The following is a 15,725-nucleotide window of genomic DNA, read 5'->3' as shown; positions in this document are numbered from 1 at the left end:
GTTAAAAAAAACCCTGCCAAATAATAAAAAAAAAGAGCACTCTGATAAAATCAGAAATGAATTATGACTGACACCACCAAAATATAAAGGATTATAAGACACTACTACAATTACATGCCAACAAATTGGACAACCTAGAAGAAATGTATAGATTCATAGAAACACACAATCCTCCAAGACTGAATCATGAAGAAACCGAAAATTTGAATAGATCAATTACTAGTAAGATTGAATCAGTAATCAAAAACCTCCCAACAAACAAAAGTTCAGGACCAGATGGCTTACTAGTGAATTCTACCAAACATTCGAAGATTTAATACCTATCCTCCTCAACTCTTTCAAAAAAATTGAAAAAGGAACACTCCCCAAATCTTTCTGAGGCCAGCAAGCTGACAAGAAACCACAGAAAAACAAAATTACTGGCCATTATCAGTGACTAACATTAATGCAAAAATCCTCAACAAAATATTAGCAAACTGAATTTAAAAATACAGCAAAAGTTCATACACGATGATCAAATGGGATTTATTCCAGGAATGCTCATAGACTGGAGGAATTACTATTGTTAAAATGTCCATACTCCCCAAAGCAATCTACAGATTCAGTGTAATTCTTATCAAAACCCCAATGGTATTTTTCCATAGAACTAGACCAAATAATTCTAAAATTGTCGAAAATCACAAAAGATCCCAAATAGCCAAAGCAATCTTGAGAAAGGAGAACAATGCTGATTTCAAACTACAGAACAAATCTACAGTAATTGAAACAATATAATAATGGCATAAAAATGCACACATTCCATCAGTGAACCAGAATTACGAACCCAGAATTAAAGGCACACATATACAGACAATTAATTTATGCAATTAATTTACAATGGAGAAATGAGTCTCTTCAATAAATGGTGCTGGGGAAAGCTGGAGAGCCACATGCAAAGGAATGAAACTAGACCAGTGTCTTGCACCAGAGACAGAAATTAACTCAAATGGATTAAAGACTTGAATATAAATTCCTAGAAGAACATAGGTGGTAAGCTCCTCAATATGGGCTTTAGCAGTATGTTTGTGACTCCAACACCAAGGAAAAGAGCAATAATAAACAAATGGGATTGCATCAAACTAAAAAGCTTCAGCACAGCAAAAGAAATCATCAAAACAAAAAGGCAACCTACTGAATGGGAGATTTTTGCAAATTGTATATCTGGTAAGGGATTAATATCCAAGATATATAAAGAACGCCTACAACTCAGGTGAAAAAGACAACCTAATTAAAAAATGGGTAGAGGATCTATCTGAATAGACATTTTTTTCCAAAGAAAACATACCAATGGCCAACAGGACCATAAAGGATGCTTAACATCATTAATCAGGGAAATACCGACCTAAACCACAATAAGGTATCATCTCACAATGGTTAGAATGGCTATTACCAAAAAGATAAGAGATAATAAGGTTTGGAGAGGATATGGTAAAAAGTGGACCCTGTATACCATTCTTGGTAAAGCCACTGTGGAAAACAGTATGGAGATTCCTCAACAAATTAAGAATAGAACTTCCACTTCTGTGTACTTATCATCAGCATGCAAAAACAGTGATTTGGAAAGACGTGTGCATTCCTATGTTCAGTGCAGCATTGTTTACAATAGCTGAGAAGTGGAAAAAACCTAAATGTCCATCAGTGGCGGATGGAATAAAGATAAGTCATACATATACAATGGACTACCACTTAGCCCAGAAAAAAACTTATGACAACACGAATGGACCCTAAAGGTATTATGACAAGTGAAATAAGTCAGAAGGAGAAAGATAAACATGGTATGACTTCACTCACATGTGGGATCTAATACAGAAACAAAAAAGAAATGAACAAACAAAAACTCCCAGATATGGAAAAAGAGATTGGTGGTTATCAAAGAGTAAGGGGGTTAGGTGAAATGGGGGAAGGGAGCCCCTATATGATGATGGATTGTAAATAGCCTTTTAGTGGTATCTCTTACAATGTATATGGAAACATGCAATGTTATAGACTAGTTTTGCTTTAACTAGAAAAAAAATATTTCTGAGCAGGAATATCATGACAACAATTAAGGATGATTAGTTTGGCTCTAATCAAACCAGTAGAAAGCACCTAAATTTAAGCAAAAATAACACATTTAAGTATCTGCAAATGAAATGTTTTGATTTCAGTAAAAACTCGATGCGCCAAGTGTACGACCCTGAAAGCCCACTTGTCGAACTGCTGCTAAATTTGACTTACTGGACTCCTTATGTTCTTACCCCAAGTTTCTAATTATAATTAGCATTTTTAAAAAGACCTGTATCTCAGGTCTTTTTAAAGACCTAAAAACCGATTACCTTTTCCACTTCTAGCTTTGCAGGTGCAAAATCCTCATCCAGAGCTAAGCACTGAAGAAAGAGCTGTAAGGCATCACCTAAAAAACCAGCATCCTGGAGTACTTTTCCTTTCCTGAAGTAGACCTTCAATGAAAGCACAATACACAACTTTTACTGACACAATTATGTTTGAAAAATCAGTATCTAGGGAAAAAAATGGTTTGCTTGGAAATGTGCATTTTGAAATTCTGAATAACTCTGAGGAGTCCATAGCATTTCAAGGTATGTTTACATGCTTCCCTGGAGAAGCACTTATGGAAAAATTACTTCAAAACCGTATTTCTAACTATATCACCTCAGTAATAAATGCAGAGGATTCCTTCTTTTTTAATAGTTTTAAAGCTGTCCATACAGATCATTTTCCATCATTACGTTTGCCTTATACTAGCCAGTCAAGCCAGCATGGGATATGGTATCGTTTTTCATATTAATTTATAATTTTTTTAGAGCATCCTTAATATATTGTCCTCAAAGGCATCGTTTCAAATGGGGGAAAAGTCATATAAAATAGTAACTTCTAGCTTGAAGAACATATACGGGACATGAACTGATTTGCTTTGGCAATTGGATAAAAAATTAGTAAACTGATTACATATATTTGCCTCAAGTCTTTTTTAAAATTGTATGGGCAAGGCAACCTCTGGTGTCCCCATTTACTGTGTTAAATCACTCCTCATCTGGTCCCCATGATGATGCCTCCATTTTCCAGTCTCTTCCCTTCCCATCAGTACACCTCCTCCACCAATTTTCAGTTTGGATCCAGCAGGACCAGTTGTATCTCTTTGAGGAAATTTTGCATACTCAAGTCTCTTATTATTATTACTTTTTTTCCTCAGTGCCTTAAATTCAGGTTGTTCTTTGGTTAGGAAATGAAGGTTTCTTAGGGTTTAAAAAGTCGCTTTATAGCCATCTGCTCAAAATACTAACCCTAGATTTCTAGAATGCTATATGTTTTTTTAAAGAGCCAACAAATCTATTTTGTTTAAACTTATAACCGTAACTGAATTCATGTTCCCTACAGGTGAAATTTTTAAATATGTAAATGTAAAACAGTAACTTTACCTCAGGCCAATTTGGCAGTTGAAAGAGGACTGCATTTAAATCTTCTATGGCGGCTTTAAACTCTTGAAGACCAGCGTATGATTCCGCTCGGTAAATTTTTAGAGTCACATCACTGGGCTCTGAAACAAATATTTTACAAAGGTTTATTTTTAAAATATTATTGTCAGATCCACAAAATACAAACTAGATTAAGAATTGACTTAGTGATTCCAGCTAATAACCACCAAAGCAGAGTATAGGTGCAACCCATGTAAGTGTTGAATTTTATCTAGACATTTAATCGTTAAGACTGTATGTAGATAAATTTAGCACAGGAGCGGATCGTTTTTAAGTACTGAAAATATTTTATAATGTAAAGAATCACCTCTAAGAAAACAAGTGTTTTCTTAAAATAGGGAGGGCATTCTACACAGACCTGAAAACCAGATCTTAGAGGTTTAGAAGATTTGCCTCTTCGTGGGAAATCTTAATTTTTCAAACCTCAATTTCTAAATCCTCACTGACAAACAACCATACATGCAACTACTCCACACACAATTTCCACAGGAACAAAGACTGACCAAGGCTCAAACTTAGGAGGGATCACAATGGTCCTGATTCTGGAGGAAATGGATTGATAATTTAAGAGGTCAAAATTTTAATTCCTGCCATTAACAGAAATGATATTTTGTCACTGCCAAACAGATCTAATTTCGAATGTTTGAGACAAAAGCTTTGTTGATATTTTGACTACCATCCTCTACCTCTGTACTTGAGAAACCAAATTCGTACCCGATGGCGGTCAGAATTTCAGTTAGGTGGCACCGTCTGTGATACTACCATCACTTGTTACAGGTACATAGATTCAAAATCTGAAGTCTAAGCCAGAAACTGATTTTCAGCACATCTACAGACAAAATTAATCTGACTCTTTTAAAGCTAGTCATCTTTGAAGCCTTCAAAAATATATGCTTATGAAATAAGTCATTCATTGTGAAGAGGGGAAAGACCCATAATGCCTCATTGAAATAAAAAAAAGACAAAACGGTAATAAAACTCAATAGCTCCCTGGTTTACTTTACTTTTTAGATGATTGCTTTCCTACAGAGAACTCCCGACAATGGGACTGGCCTTTTTCAGCTGATGCTTAAGAATTGGAACTATGTTGTTCCTTCGAATTTATACCAATGGAAATTTTCAAAGAAGAATGAAATATTTCAAGAAAATATTTCATGCTTCCTAAATAAAAAAGACACATCTAGAATATTTTGTCTTTTGTTTCGTAAAGGAATGTAACTGGAAACCATTATCTCTGAATAAAAACACATGGAAACTGAAAACTCAATATGGATTCATCAATCAAGAATGAAGAGTCCTGGCACAAAACTTGACCCTGTTGGTGCTCGGAAGATTTTTTTTTATCCCTGTCTTTGAGGAGTTTACAATCCAATTAGAAAACTTTATTTTATTATGAAATGGATCATGTAATCTTGATTTGACAAAAACAACTGCAGTTCAGAAAACTGAGAGCAGCGCGTGCCAAAATGGTCCAAGAACGAGTAGTTCAAAAGCACCAAAAGAACCGGGACCGTTAAGGACTGCTCACCCAGAGCCCGGTGCTTCCCACAGCATCCTTGAGCCTCCCTTCTTTGCATCTCAAAGAGAGCGAGTTCACTGTGGCAGCAAGCAGCCCTTTCCATTCTTGGTTCCCTGAGGGGCTTTTTTCATTTCAATTTTTTCCTTTTACAGCAGGTCCCCCACTGCATCACACTTGATGCCGCACACATTCAAAACTTCTGAATATCCAACCCTTTTATCAATGCTTTCAGCACTGAATACAGCTTCTTTGGGTTAGCACTGTAGCAAGTGTCTGAGGCCACGTCTGTCGTTGTTGACAACACCCAGCCAACGTATCACACTTCTCCACTCTGACCAAAGTGAAAAAAGATGGTTTCCCCTCTCCTCTCAACACAAACACACTCAGGATCTTGAGATGCTCTAAAGGCAGCCTAAGAAGTTAGTATGTATTGGGAGAAGAGAGAAGATACACATAAAACGACAAGAGGGCTAGATTTTAAAAGTCTTGCTCTCTAATACTTTGTAGGTAACATTTTTGTTAAGAACATCAAAAGTTAGGGGCACCTGGGTGGCTCAGTGGGTTAAGCCTCTGCCTTTGGCTCAGGTCATGATCTCAGGGTCCTGGGATCGAGCCCCACATCGGAATCTGCTCTACAGGGAGCCTGCTTCCCCCTCTCTCTGTCTGCCTGCCTCTCTGACTACTTGTGATCTCTTTGTCAAATAAATAAAATCTTAAAAAAAAAAAAGAACATCAAATGTTAATGGAATAATTATTTTAAACGACTTTATAAGGGGGGGAAAAAACCTCATCAAGTGAGTTGAAATTCCTAAAGCTTCTTAAGAGATTAGGGTCATCCCGCCCACTTATTTCAAACCCTTAATTCTAAAAAAGAACCAAATGCACTAATTGAGACCCTGGAATCATCAAAGCATACAATGTCTGCCCTCCATGTAAACTTCTGTGAAAGGGAACTATAAACCACTCTTCTTTACTCCCCAAAAAACAACTATCAGCCCAGTTGTGTTAGAACTCAAGTCTGAAAGGGTCAACAAATGTTCCCAGTAGGTTCTGCACCTGGCCTTGAGGACCTTGGTGTGAACAAGTCACCTCATAGAGCATGCTGTTGGAGAGGGGCCTCTCAGGCCACTGCTGTGGGCACCCTACTGCCTGGCACATAACGGAGCCAATCTGTTGAAAAGTGAAGAAATACGGTTTGGGCTAATTGTACTAAAAGCATGATTTAACTCCCAAAGCTTTATCTTCAGTTCTGAGCTTTTCAACCTGCCTTCAGATTCACCAAATTTCCAACTGCCTGCTATAATTTTCACACACTCAGTGCATTTCCATTAAAAAAAAAAAAAAAAAGATCTTGGGGTACCTGGGTGGCTCTGTGGGTTAAGTGTCTGCCTTCAGCTCAGGTCATGATCCCAGAGTCCTGGGATGGAGCCCCAGAGTGGACTCCCTGCTCAGTGAGGAGACTGCTTCTCTCTCTCCCTCTGCCCCTCCCCCTGCTTGTGCTCTCTCCCTCAAATGAATAAAATCTTAAAAAAAAAAAAAAAGTCTTTTTACTGTATTCTCTACTAGTAAAACCACTGACTTCCCAAATCAAATCCCCAATTTTGTCAATTTTACTTCCTATAATATTTCTCAAATCTGTCCCCGGTCTTTTCCAATCTTTCTGCTAACAGCCTTACTTAAGGGTCTGGATCTAAATCTCTTACGATTTTTGCAAGAGCTTGCTAACTGCTCTCCCTGCCTCTAGTCTTCCCCTACATAAATCCTCACCATCCAGAAGATCAGATGGGTCTATTAGTACAACACACAAATTCCTACCCACCTGGCGCCTGCCCCTCTCCAGCCTCACTTCCCGTCATTATCCAGCTCCCATTTGAGGTTCCAGTAATACCTAAACTCAGCCTGCCCCACGCCTGCCGTTCTAGTTCATGCCTCCTTCCTTTGCTCACAGACCTCTCTCCTTGGCAGAGCTCTACTTCAATACCGCACCTCCCCTTGGTCTGGGGAACTATTTTGCAACCAAACGGGACTCAGCTCACCAATCTCTTTCTCAAGATGCTTTCTTCTGAGTCTACCCTCACTTGGCACATCACTGCGGATCAAGAACAGGAGCTCTGAGGTTCTCACACTGCTGGGTTCAACTTCTGGCCCCTCCACTCACTGCATCTGGGGCAGACAGCCAAACACCTCTGGTACCTGTTTCCTCAACTACAAAATTGAGAGTGTTTCCCCAAATTTATTTTTATTTAAGAAACACCACTTCCTATGATTTGCAACCTTCCGAACAATCCTATGTGGGTCTGGCACTGTCCACATTTTCCCAGATAAGAAGACCGAACACAGTTTAAGCAATTTGCCCAAGATCAAAAAGCTAGGAAGCGGTGGATTCAAGATTCTCGCTCAGGCAGTCTGGCCCGAGAGTTCTTGCTGTTCACCTCTGCAAATAACAGTATTTATCTCCCAGTATTACTCAAGAATAAGTTAATATATGCAAAACACCCAGCACAGGGCTTGGTCCATTATAAATGTTGGCTATTATGACTGTGTCCCTTCACTGTATGTGCACTGCATTCGGTCTAAAATCTATTTTTGAGCTCTCTCCATTATTTCCTGTCTTTGTGTCCTCAAATCCTGGCTTTGCTAAATGTTTGCTGAACAAGGGAAACTTCATTAAAATCTGTCCCCTTATGCTCCTTAATGCACGCTCCCATTTTCTCTTCTCTTAGACCCAGTAATATTGCCAGTCACCAGGCAAATAAAAAAACGGAGATAAAATTCTGCTTCACATCTGAGGGAAGCAGGTCTTAAGCGGCCGAGGCATTTCAGGGGCCGAGGAGAGCTCTTCAGAATCCCCATTAATCATCCTTGTTCCAATCCTAAGGTAGTTTCCTTAGTTCATCTTCAAGAAACTTTTTTTCAGGTTATAAAAATGTTTAGTTACACAATTTGAAAAACCTACATATTAAGAAAGAAATTTTTAATTAAGAAATGTTCCCACCATAAAGAAATAACCAGTGTTGGCCAGTTTTTCCTATGTGTGTAGATTACATTTTTAATTTTACAGTTTTATGAACTCTACCCTATATACAGTTTACAACCTGCTTTTTGGTCACTGTAATTAAATCCACATGGTTTTTAATGGTTGCAAAATATCCTACCATATTCACAATCTATTTCAAAATACACTACTCAGCAGTTTTTACTTCTAATGTTTGCTAATATAAAAAGTACTACAGGGACCCCTGGGTGGCTTGGTTGATGGTCCTACTCTTGATTTCTGCTCAGGTCATGACCTTAGGGTCCTGGGATGGAGCCCAGCCTCAGGCTCCACACTCGGCAGGAACGTGCCTGAAATTCTCTCCCTCTGCCCGACCTTTCCATTTGTGTGCTAAAATAAATCTTTTATTAAAAAAAAAAAAAAAAGGAAGTACTACAAGGAACATCTATCTGTATGCCTTTATATATCTATTTCCTTAGTCTAGAAAGTTGAATGGCTGTGTAGAAAATTATATATACAAAGTTTCAATACATTCTGCTGGCCCTTTTATAAAAACTTATTTTTACATTCCCACAAGCTGTGTATTTTTGTTTCCTAGAAAAATACAAAAAAGCATTGTTTTAATGTGCATTTCTTCAGTAAGCCTGACCTTTAAAACTATATATTTACTGGCTACATTGTTTATGCATAAGAATAAACATTCCACGTTCATAATCTTTTACTCATTCCTCTGAGTGCCTTTTTCTTAGATTTGTATGTTGAGCTGTTTCAACAACCTCAGTGGCCAACCAAAATGCCAAATTTCTTTTCTTCTGTCACTTTTTCAAGTTCAGTATGGTAGGGCTTGGTTATCACAGAAGCCACTTGGGTGGCTCAGTGGGTGAAGAGGCTGACTCTTGATTTGAACTCATGATCTCAGGGTCCTGAAATCGGTACCCCCACCTGGACTCCACGCTCAGCCAAGGAGTCTGCTTGGGATGCACTCTGGCCTCACCCTCTTGCCTCTGCCCCCCCACCCCCCGCCCACACCTCATGCTCTCTCTTTCTAAAATAAATCTTTAAACTGAAAGCCACCAATTGACAAGTTATTAGTGATTGATTACTGGTATACTATGAACGGGACAGTCTGGCATTAACCATTGGATTCAGAGCATCTGGGTTTAGATCCCAGGTTGAACAGTTTACCTTACTCTTTATTCATCCGGCTCCTGACCTGTACAATGCTGGTGACACCTATGTCATAAGACAGTTGTAAGGACTACACAGACATTAACACAATGCCTGGCACACAAATAATAAATAATAGGTACTGTTACTATTATAAAATGTTTCAAAATAAGTTGAATAGCAATGAGATTAGCTCTTGATACAAAGTATTAGAGTGTTTTCCTTTCTCTTCCCCAAATAAATCTTTGCTGCGTGACAAACATCTTTAGGGATTGGTAGTGCAAACCAGACAAAAGGAGGGGAAGTGGGGGGACCAGACTGATCCCATCCGACCAAAGAGGGGGAGGGGGTGGAATTTGAACAGAAGTTTCTGTCTTGCATTTTAGAGCCTAAGTCATTCACCTACAGTTAAACATAGTAACAATTTTGAAAAAATATCTTTACAATGCAAGGCATGGGATACTATATAAACCCATTTAAATTTTCACTTGAATGTATCTAAGCCTCTTAGAATATTCCACTACATAGAAAAACAAATTCTGAATACACCAAAGGTTTATATACAAATTAAGTAGAAATCTAATATAACAAGAGTTTTGGTAAATTCTGCATTGTTTGATGAACAAAGGAAAAAAAATGAACAGAACACTTAATATTTACATAACCTGTTTTCCCATCTTCTATATCAGTAAGAATCTGCCACTGTAACTGGTCTTTGTAATGACCCTGAGGCATCACAAAAATCCTTAACATGACTTCTGATTTTAAAAAAGGGTGAATCAGAAATGTACTGCATACGGGCTCGATTTGTCAGAGGTCAAGTAAGCAATAAGCCCCTTTTCAATAAATACAAGTTTGCTGTGATTTCAAATGAAATAAAAAATATATAAACTCCATAAGGACAGGGTCTTTATTTTGTCCACTTCTCTATTTTCAGCAACTAAAACATAACACGTATGTAGTAAGTCCTCAGTAAAAACCTGCCGAATAAGAATACGTGAGATTCAGGATTTATATGCTAATTTTTAAAATCAATTTGAGTCTTAGAAGCAACATCCACACACTTGGTGCTCCTGCTTTCAGTTCTAATTTGCTTATTTGCTTGCCTCAAGAAAGGCACTTAAAATTCTTGGAGCTCTCTTCTTCAGTCTCGGAGCTAGGAATGCTCAAGTTGCCCTTCTACCTCACATGATCTTTTGTAAGGATCAGTTAAGATAATGGAAAAGAAAATATTTTGTGCACTATGAAACACCAAGTAAATGTCAATGTTTGTTTCAAGCGTTTTACAGATTAAGTTAGGACATATTAAGTTTACTGATTAAATCAATTTAAATCTCTTCACCTTAACCTAGTTAAGATATTAAACACCTTTACAGGTAAGTGTAAGTGTATTTCTGTAAGTGTGTTCAGCATTTACCTACAATTTGGCTCATCTTTTTATAACTAAAGCCTTTCAGGATCTGTACTTTATTGATGGATGCTAAAATGTCACTACTAACTCACATATATAGGCTAGAATCAGGATTTAACCCTCACGCTGGTAATATTATTAATGTGGGAGAGAGAAAAGAACAGGACTTGATGTCATAAAATTTAGATTTTAATTGTAGCTAAATCATCTAGTTGCAGCACAGCTTTTACATTTAAAAAATATATTTTTTAAAGATTTTATTTGAGAGAAAGCAAGAGCCTGAGAGAGAGCATGAGCAGGGGGAGGAGGGGGCAGCGGGAGAAGCAGGGAGCCCAGCTCCCCAATCAGGAGCTGTATCCCAGGACCCTGAGATCACGACCTGATCATAAGGCAGATGCCCAACGCACTGAGCCACCCAGGCACTCCTAAAATTTTTTAACTAATATTTACCAGGCATTACTCTGTCAGGTACCATTCAAAGCATTTTACATCTCAGTTCTCCTAACACCCCTAGGTAGTTGTTAACCTACTGTGATCCATCTGGGAGTTATCTATCTACCAGATATTCTCACTTTTCAAATAAGGAAACCAAAACAGTAAGGTCAGACAACAGGCCCAAGGTCAGAGAGTTAAGTGGAGGGCTGCGCTGGGACACACGCCCAGGCAGTCAGCTGCCAAGATGTACAGCTTTAACCACTAGGCCACCCTGCACTCGAATGACGGCTGCCTCAATTTCCTTCTGAGGTAAGGGTATTCCACAGGATTCTTTGTGAAGATCAAATGATTAAATAATTTTTTTAATGCTTGATAATATGCAAGAACTACATAATTAATACTAAAGACAAAAATGTACAAGTATTTTAAATAAACTGCTCTCCCCTGAATGACATTCTTAAAAAAACAAAACAAGAGCAGTTCAAACTGTAATTTACAATGTTCTTTTGTCTTCTTTTGAGAGAGGGGGATATATATGGGGAGGAGGCAAGTCAGTGTAAAAACTCATTAAAAATTAAAGGGAACACAGCATAGCAAACTGGGATAATTTCAGTAAGTATAAAGACTCAACACAGAAGAGACTTTTACACAATAGCCCTAAACTAAAGAGACAGAAAGTTATGAAACATCTGAGTTAATACCAAAAGATCAATAGATTAAATGTTATCTGAATATATTTCAATTCAACAGAAACTTATATAATCTCAATGGGAAACTTCTGATTTTGGAAAAAGGTTTTCAAGCCTTCTTTTCTTGTCAACAGGGATAAAGGAACAGGTGTGGGCTAACTGCAGACTAGATTCTTTTTCTAGTTAATAGTATTTCGTTTTTCATGATAAGAATTCTTAAAAGAAATCACAGTGAAGGTCTTTCAGTAATGAAAAGTAGCATGGGGAGCTACAACTGTACAATTATATAAACACATTTCAAACGCCTATCTAGTTAACTAGCTGACACTGAAAAAGTTAAAGCCTAACTACAGATTTATAACCCTACTGAACATTTTTATTCACCTCCATAAGTTGTTTATTCACCTCCAAATTGTTAGAACACTCGATATCTATATTTCACCAACTACAATTTGTTAAACTCTTGAGATTTTTTTCCCCTCCTATGTTGCACTAAAAATTTATGGTATCAAAAAACTTAACCTTGTTACTAACATTCAGATACATTTTTGAGTATGACATTAATGATTTTTCAAAGACCTCAGAAGAGGGAAAAAATAGGTTAATGAGGTGAACGAAGACTTGAGTTCTAGTTCCACACTAGTAAGATTTCAGTGGCTGAACAGGCAAAATTCCCATGTGCTGACCATGCAAATTGTCTTTACAAAAGGAAAGCAGATATGGGGTTTTTTTCTGTTAAAAATAATATCCTCAATCCAAGGCCCAAATCTTCCTTAATTAAAAGATTACTTGTTATAGAACATTAAGCCAAACCTAATAGTAAATGTGTGCACTGTTCTGTAGACTCAGACCTGAATTCCTAGTAAGTCCTGATTAAATTCTTACAGAGTGCAGTATTTAATGCCTATAGTGCTATCAGTAAGTTTCAGCCTTTATTTTATACTAGTGACAAAACTCCCCTGGGAATTGGTTAAACATTTTCAATGGTTGAGCTATAAAGCCAGGAGCAACCCTGGTGCAACAGGAGAAACGGATGATACAATGTTGCCTCTACACCCAGCTAGCTGTGTGACTGTAGACAAGTCATTTCACTGCCCTAGCTTGGGCTTCATTTTTTTTTTTTAAATGAAGACTGTGGCCTAGATGGTCTGCACTTCCTCACTCAAACTACCCAGAAAGGCGGAGCTGTCTGTATCAGAATTTTGTACTCCAACTAGTTCTCTTTTGTTCTGGGTCTATCATTCTACTCCATTTTATAACTGCCTACACTTCCCATAAAGATTCTGAAAGACTATGAAAATATGCCAAGTTTATGTTTTGAACTCTAAAGGTATTATTAAATAGTATACTGTCACTATTCGAAATGACTAAGCACCTAGGATAAAAAAAAAAAATCCCACAAAAAAAGAGAGTTTCAGTTAAACAGTTTATAAATTTACCTGATACATAATATCAGTTTATATTTTAGATGTCTTTCTCCAGGATTATTCTCTCCAGCATTATTTCATGCCAATAAAGACACCAATTTTGAAATAGGCTTATTTAACACAAGATGTAACAGTGACACTGTTGACATTGGGGGGCTGGTAACTGTGTGGGAGGCTGTCCGGTGCTCTCTCCAATGTTTAGCGGCATCCCCAGCCCCTATCCACGAGATGTACCAGCACTACTCCCACAATCGGTGGCAGTCAAAAATGTCTCCAGGTATTACCAGACACCGCTCTAGATAATGCCTCCTGGGGGGTAAAATCCCCGCCCCCCGGGGTGGGGGAACCACCGATTTATAGAACTCTTTATTCTCCCTAGAAGAGTCTGGCAGTTTCCCTTTCCACAGCCTAAAACCATCTTAATAAGTGCTAACCTAGGTTAGGAAGCCGAAGCTGCTTCTTGGAGGAGAAGAAACAGACCAAAGATCTAAAAGGCTTTTCCCCACATCTTGATCAAGTGTGGAAAGGCAAACAAGGGTGTCTAAGAACTCATCAGAGACTACCCCTTCATCTTGACCGTGAAACTAGGGGTATTCGAAAAGTAAGCCACGTGTGTTTACGAAATAAGTATGATCCGGGAATAGAGAGGTAAACCGGCATTTTCAGGTAAGCCTGGACACCCCCGAGCAGCTCCGACACCCGCCCGAAGCCCAGCGGCCGGCGGGGCCTCCCGGAGCTGGGTGCCGGCGCCGAGCTCCCGCCACGCCCACCGGACGTCACCCGTTACACAACCCCCCCCCCACCCAGCTTATGCAATTCTGCCCTCCCGCGGCTTCCAATTGCCCCAGTGACTTTTGTGGGGTACGACCGTAAACGTTGCACGCCCAGCCTCGGCCGGAGGGATCCTCTCCCCGCCCCGGCTGTCGTGTGCCCGCGGCGGACCCGGCCCGGCCCGGCCTGGCGGGCCAATTACAGGAAAGAGCGCGGCAGGAAGCGAGCGGTCGCTCCGGCTCGCCCAACTTCCACCCCATCCCGCGCTCCCGCGGCCTCGCCCCGACCACCCGCTCCGCTCGGGACGCTCCCTCCAGACCGCAAGGCCGCGGCCGAGGGAACCCCGAGCCTGTGCGCCCCTCCCCGCGCAGCGTCACACTCGGCTCCGAAGGCGATCCCCATTGTGACCGAAGCACCCCGGGGCGCCGCCCCCTCCCACACCCTCCAGGACCCCGAAACCCTACAAGCGGGAGTCGGGCGGCCTCGGGGAGGCAGCGAAGTCTCCCTGGGGCGCAGACGAGCTCCGGGTAGCCGGGCCGTCGGGGAAAGGAGGGTGGGGTCGGCCGGGCCCACGCCGCATCCCCGCGCGGTCACCTGCTCGCAGCGCCTCGCAGGCGGCGGCCAGGGCCTCCCGGTAGCGCCCCTGGTGCAGCAGCTCCCCGAGCCGGCCAGCCGCGCGGGCTCGCTCCCGCTGGCCCGGGAACCACTTCTCGGCCAGGTGGTTGAGGACGACGCTGGTTCTGAAGCCCGAGGCGGCGATGGCGGCGGCCAGAGGCGGCGGCCGCGGGGTGGTGCCCTCAGCATCAGTGGCGGCGGCAGGCGGCAGCCGGTCCCGGCAGAGGCGGCAGCGGGCGCGGAGCTCTCTCCGCAGGCAGCGACGGCAGTAGCTGTGGCCACAGGGCACGGTCACGGGCTCGCTCAGGAAGCCCCGGCAGCCCAGGCAGCTGAGCAGCCCGCCGGCACCGAGGTCTGCGCCCGCTGCCAGGGTCGCTCTCCAGCCCAGCCCGTGGCGGAGCCGGTAGTTGAGCACCAGGCAGTCCACCAGGGTGCCGAGGCACTCGGGCCTGACCGGGGCCCCGCGGCGCAGCGCCGCCGCGTACGCCTCCAGCGCTCCCTTCAGGTGGCCGCCCAGCGCCAGCAGCTCGCCGCGGCGGAGCAGCAGCTCCCAGCGCTCCGACTCCGCCGCCGCGCGCTCCAGCCGGTCGCCGCTGCCGCCGCCCACTTCCCAGAACCGGCCCCGGCTCCGCGGCGTGGGGGCCATCTCCCGGCTCCCTCCTGGGGAGCTCCTCGCCACGTCCGGAGAAGACATGGCCCGCGGAGGGCTGCTCCGCCGCCGCCGCCCGCCGCCACGGTCGCGGAGCCTCCGGGGCGCGCGGCTCCGCACGCGGCCCGCGAGCTGGGGGGCGTGGCGCGCGGACACAGCGGGGCGGCGCGCGCCCGGGAAGCCCCGGGGGCGGGGCCTGGCGGGCGCGGGGCGGAGCGGAGCGTCGCTGAAGCGCCCGGGACTCCCCCGCACGGCCTGCGCCCCGGGTCCCGGAGGAGCCTACAGCCTGGCCCCGCCCCTTCCGAAGCCCCTCCTGGGGAGGAACCCGAGGTCAGATGATCCCCCAGCGGGGATCTAATTGGCTTCTCCTGAAACAGGGGCCTGGCTTGTAATTGAACAAAGCCCCTAGGAGCCCGGGCCTCCACCCACCTCGCCTTTCCGCTGGACGCGTACCCTCACCTGCCAAGGCTTCTCTCCTAATGCCTGCCTGGTCGGTACTTTTCTGCCGGCGGCTGGCCTCCCGGGACTAAAGCCC

The 15,725-nt window shown here is 42.5% G+C and overlaps 1 protein-coding gene across 1 annotated transcript in view; it reads right to left on the bottom strand.

Moving 5' to 3' along the window:
• LONRF1 (LON peptidase N-terminal domain and ring finger 1) overlaps positions 1-15,353 on the bottom strand; it is a 37,753-nt gene extending 22,400 nt beyond the window's left edge. The window contains exons 1-3 of the mRNA XM_032328879.1: positions 14,521-15,353; positions 3,456-3,574; positions 2,355-2,477 (exon numbers count right to left, since the gene is read on the bottom strand). Coding sequence (XP_032184770.1) covers positions 2,355-2,477; positions 3,456-3,574; positions 14,521-15,235 — 957 coding nt within the window. The 5' untranslated portion in view covers positions 15,236-15,353. The remainder of the gene's footprint in view (positions 1-2,354; positions 2,478-3,455; positions 3,575-14,520) is intronic.
• Positions 15,354-15,725: the final 372 nt, after the last annotated feature.

The sequence above is a fragment of the Mustela erminea genome, chromosome 21 (genome assembly GCF_009829155.1).
Source record: "Mustela erminea isolate mMusErm1 chromosome 21, mMusErm1.Pri, whole genome shotgun sequence".
NCBI lineage: Eukaryota > Metazoa > Chordata > Mammalia > Carnivora > Mustelidae > Mustela > Mustela erminea.
This window is presented reverse-complemented; position numbering and strand designations above follow the sequence as displayed.